The sequence below is a fragment of the Neopelma chrysocephalum genome, unplaced genomic scaffold (assembly GCF_003984885.1).
Source record: "Neopelma chrysocephalum unplaced genomic scaffold, ASM398488v2 Primary Assembly neopelma1_59, whole genome shotgun sequence".
Lineage (NCBI taxonomy): Eukaryota > Metazoa > Chordata > Aves > Passeriformes > Pipridae > Neopelma > Neopelma chrysocephalum.
Genome location: NW_020897714.1, coordinates 26,615,257 through 26,620,408, shown reverse-complemented (window position 1 = coordinate 26,620,408; position 5,152 = coordinate 26,615,257). Strand labels below are relative to the sequence as shown.

General features: G+C 43.3%; 1 protein-coding gene across 1 annotated transcript; it reads left to right on the top strand.

Annotated features, from left to right (window-relative positions):
• The first annotated feature begins 703 nt into the window (after nt 1–703).
• Nucleotides 704–1,734, top strand: LOC113966329. The gene is made up of 2 exons (XM_027680865.1): nt 704–1,006; nt 1,091–1,734. The coding sequence occupies exons 1-2, from the start codon at nt 719–721 to the stop codon at nt 1,682–1,684; spliced, it is 882 nt and encodes a 293-aa protein (XP_027536666.1). The 5' UTR covers nt 704–718; the 3' UTR covers nt 1,685–1,734.
• The last annotated feature ends 3,418 nt before the right edge of the window (nt 1,735–5,152 follow it).

Genomic DNA, 5,152 nt, shown 5'->3' with positions numbered 1-5,152 from the left:
GAGTTCCTTCGGGGAAAAAATAAAAACTAAAAAAGGTTATATTTTTCCGTAGCAAAATTGTTGGTATGTAACTACTGTCTAAGCAAAACATGTTGTGAAGTTGTGCATCTTGTCATAATAAATCATCCCCTGAGTAGCTGTAGTTTTGTGTTTGGCTGGACTGAGGTCAAAGCACATGGCTAAGTGGAAAGGGGCAATATGAGCAGAAAAAATAGCTGGAAAACACATCAACAGGCTTGCTGTCTGCAGCAGGGTTGCTTTGACTTGCTAACAATGGTGTTCATAGGATCTCATGTGCCATCTCTAGGAAGCCCCTTTTCAGTGTCTGACCACTGAGCTTTGGTCAGCTATAGAGTAGTTAGGTAGCTGGACTACATGCCTGTTGTAAGTCCCTAACAACTAGAACTATTCCATGCAATCCTATGCTATGCTATGCTAAATAAACGTGTGTGCAAGCTGCTGAGCCAAATGAAAACAAAAAGTCAAAACCTCCTGGAGCTGTTAGAGTCCTGGGAAGACACATCTGAGGCCCCAGTGACTGGTGTGAAACAGTAATGCAGAGCACAAGACAAGGGGGGAAGCAGTGGGCAGTTCAGTGACAGCCCCAGACGCCTCTGCTGGGGCCGAGTGCTGTGCGTGTGGATGGACCATTGTGATGTCACATAGTGGTGGATTTTGATGTCACCAGTGGCAGATCCAATCCACCTAGTGAAGGACCATGATGTCACAAATGACCAGGCTTAAATTTGGGCATCTAGCATGGCATGCTGGTAGCTTTCAGTGTGTAAGCACAGAGCTCTTGGAGGATTTTCCCTGGTTCAGGCAGCTGGGGCACCCAGGAGGTGTGCTTGTAGCAGTAGAGGTGGTCTTGGAGGGGAAACCTCACCCAGGGGAGCTGGGAAGGTTTCCTTCTTGGGGGACCTTGGCATTGTTTCCACCCCTTGCTGGGCCAGCCGACTGTGGCCTCTCTCCCTCTTCTTGCGTGACATCCACTGTTGCAGCGCTGGTGAGAGACAACAGCTCAACACCCCAAGCACGCCTGAGTGACCTTCCTGCCAAACAAATTCCAGCACTTTATGCGTCCATCCAGGCAGGATATGGCAGGAGCGCTGAAGAAAGCATGGGGGAGAGCACCTCTGCTGCAGGGGGTGGTGGCCCACGCCAGCCACCCCGGGCAGGGCCGCTGAAGGCAGCAGCCGGCTCCAAGTGCCCCATCTGCCTGGGAGACGTGAAAAAGCCAGCCTACGTGGCCTACTGCATGCACCAGTTCTGCTTTAGGTGCATCCAGCAGTGGGCCAGGGGGCGAGACGACTGCCCCGTGTGCAGGCAGCCCGTGGAGGAGGTGCTGCACTCCGTGCGAGGGGACGATGACTACCAGGTGTACGTGGCCGGCCTGCCCGCCCGCCTGCGCAGGAGGGCGGCCATGGACAGGCCTCGCTGCCAGGCCCTGCAGCGGCGCTACAACCTGCGCAGGCGGCCCACCACCAACCCACCCGCGGCCGGCAGGAGCGAGCCCGGGGGGACTGAAAGGTCCCAGAGGCAGGAGGCAGCTGCAGGGCCCTCCGATGCCCCATCCCAGCCAGCTCCAGCTCCCAGTGCTTCTGAGGAACCAACCCCGCTGAGGGCAGGCGAGCGCACGGCTGCCCCTGATGATCCTCCAGACCCGCAAAACAGCAGAGCATAGCTGCTGCCCCTCTACCATTTGGAATAAAGAGCTTGGTGAATGAAAAGGAATGGATGATTGTGGCCTCTTCCTCTCCCCCAGTCCAACAATCTGGACTTTTTCACACATTGAGCAAAGTGGTATACATTATTCATAATAAATTCAGATAGGTATCCTATAAAGTGAAAGGGAAAGCAACATACTCCTCAATAAACTTCTTGATAAAAATACAAACATGATTAAGATCAGAAAAAAACATAATATGTCTATTCATACCTTGAATTATACATGTCTTAAATGAAAAACTAGCCATGGTGCTCTTTTGTGGTATTTAGGTCATGGTGTACATTTGTAACACCAAACCAGAATGTCAAGGACAACCACATTACCATAAAAACAGGGCAGAAAACTGGTGTCAGGAAATACACTTTTTGTTTGGCTGAATCTGAAAACTAGAAGACGTACATATGACATCTAATCTGCATTGAACAATTTGATTTACAGTATGATTCAGATATTACGTGATATTTCACTACTAATAGAATACGGTCACCCAAGGAATTAGAAAATGGCTTTTGTTTTGTATGTCTCCCAGTAATAATAACATTAAGCACTCTGTTTGTTAAGTGTGATTAGTACAGAATGGAGTTTTGTACAATAGTAAATAGTAGTATAATTACAGATGCAAGCTGTCTCCTAACACATAATTAAGTCAAATTTTATATGCAGTAGAGTTTGTATTATGGTTGATATGTATTCATAAGCAGACACACTTGATGTCATCTCTTAGCTAAAAACTAAAGAAAAACTAACTGTGCACATCCCTCACAATTATTTGTATTTGCTATGAATCCAAATTGGATATTTGTAATCTTTTATTCCCAACTAATATAACTGTGGTCCTTTTAATTCTATATTTCAAAATAGACATACTTCCATTTTTAAGTTATTTAATCATTATACATATCCAAGCTTAAAAGAACTTGTTTTATGAATAACATTACAATCAGAGATATATTAAAAGAGAGACCAGTTAAACACTTGGAAGATCTATTGCAGGCTAGACTAAATAGATAAACTGCATTAGGGTCAAGAAGTCCTTGGAACTGTTACTTAGCATCTGGGACAGTATTAGGGCCAGTATCAGGGCCAGTATCAAATATGTTTTGCCCCGATCTCCAGATATTGCTTAATGTATGCTGTTCCCACTGGTTCTGTCCCTGCTGTCTATTGCTAACCAAAAAAAGTGCTCTCATTCTGACTCATTTTCTTCTCCAAAAATAAAATAATATAGACTGAGAAAAAACAGGTCTGTTAAGATATGACTGATGAAAAAAGAGAGAAGTGTAAGAGGCTAATTAATAATAATAACAACAACAGCAAGAATAATGAAGTATGGACTGAGAACTGGAGGCTGGTTCAAGGGGTGGAAGTGGAAAGAAGCATAAGTGATTCCCTATTGTGTAATTGAGAGAGTACGGTACAACTGGGAGCTACCCTGGCTCCGTTGGTAAATTTGTCCTTGGGATTTTTGGAGTACATACACAATGAATCTGTATGACCAATGTGTGACAGACACATTTATGTTACAGTAGGAACAGATGTAAGATTTTGTTGTACAGATGACTAAAAGTGTTTCTTCTTGGGAGAACAAATCCAACATATTGATCTCTTTTTGCAGTTTGGGAAAGATAAGCCTGAAAACAGCAGCTTGGAGGCAGCCAATTTTCTACATCTTAATTCATGCAGTGCTTAAAAAATAATGGCAATGCTTAGATTTGTAGGACTACTTTCTTCATGATTCCAACACATCTTGACCCGAGTGATTTTATTCTGTGGGCATTTGAGTGGCTGAATTCCACTACAGCCAATATATGAAGATTCCTTATTTCAAAGCAGAACAGGCAAAACATAAAAGGCATTGATTTTACATCTGTTTGGCTATTCAGACCAAAAATGCTTCTGCAATCATCCAGTTAAAGAAAAGCATTAGCAGATTTACCTGCCAACTACAGTTATTCAGCACTGAATCAGATCTGTCAAACTCTGCATCAGATCTCAGAACTTCATTCTTCCAATTCTTTTACTTTAGTTTTTAAGACTACAGATAATCTCATTACACCACTTAACTTGATTGTGTGTGATCCATATTACAGGTTGATTTATAGGTTGTTTCAAGGAGAGGTGAATAATGCATTTGTCAGTAGATCTGAGCCTGAGAGCAGATTCTTAGGCTAAGACACAAATGGAGATTCTTTTCAAAAACAATTTAGTTTTTTTAGTAAAATCATGGTAGGTAAAATTTAGAAACAAAATGAAACTTCAGAGAAGACAACCTAAAAACAATAAAAGACTTACAAAAAAGAAAAGTGTTAAAGGGAATCTTCACAGATCTCACAGAGAAGGCTGTGGAAATGTAGCCATGCAAAAAAATAAAATCAAACACAAATAATTGAGTTTAGTAAAATTATAGCCAATAACATTGTGACAAGCTTTAATATGTCATTTTCTATTCTTATTTCAGTATTTCTGTTACATCAAATGTAGCTGTTTCAGCACATGCTAATTTCCTTATGTGTTCATCAGCAGCTCTTCTTTTGGGACAGATAATTCATGGTTACATCAGCATTACAGCTCAGCACCGTGTGGCTTGATGCACAACCTGCTTGTGACCGACACCATGGAGTCTTTTAGCTGGTGTGTGGCACACACATAGTACATAAGCTTATAAGAGCCCCGATAGCTCCTGAGACCTCTTCAAATCTTGCTCTTGAGAGCTAAGTGTTACTTCTCGTCAGCTCTGTCAGTCCAAAATTGTAGGACAGCTATAATTGAAAGTACAAGAGAAATTTGTTCTTTCAAACTAGATAAAATTGAGTTGTTACAAAAATAAAAGGTAAACAGTAGTTGACAAAATGGTAAATAAAAATAAATGTGATATGTTGATCATGTGTTAGGAAGCGATGTGAGGAGGAAAGTTGTGTCTTGTAAGTCATCTAGCCAGGGAAGAAAGATGAGAGAAGACCCGCCTGAGAGAGTCAAGTTCTGCCTTTGATGCACAGTGGGAGGAAGCACCCTGGCTGGCAGGAGCAAGCCCCCAGGGACTCAAAAGCCCCAGAGGCAGGGCAGAGCTATGGGGCCCTCCAATGCCCCATCCCAGCTGGCTCCCACACCCAGCATATCTCAGGAGCCAACTCCAGTGACAGCTCCCCCCTGATGGTCCTTTTGACCCACACAGTGGCAGAGTCAATGGTGCAGCCCTTCAGCATCCCCGTCTACTGCTTCCAACAAGCAGCTTGGTGCTTTCCAGGGCTTGTGTGTGTCATGACCAAAGAGCTACACACCACAAGGAATGCTTTCTCATAAGTCTTAGAGTTCTTTGAAGAAGCTTGAAAGTACATGGTATGATGGTAGTCCAGGGTATTAAAGGCAACCAAAACTCTGAAAGAGTTTAGAGGACAGCCATGAAAGTGTTTTAAACAACCCAAA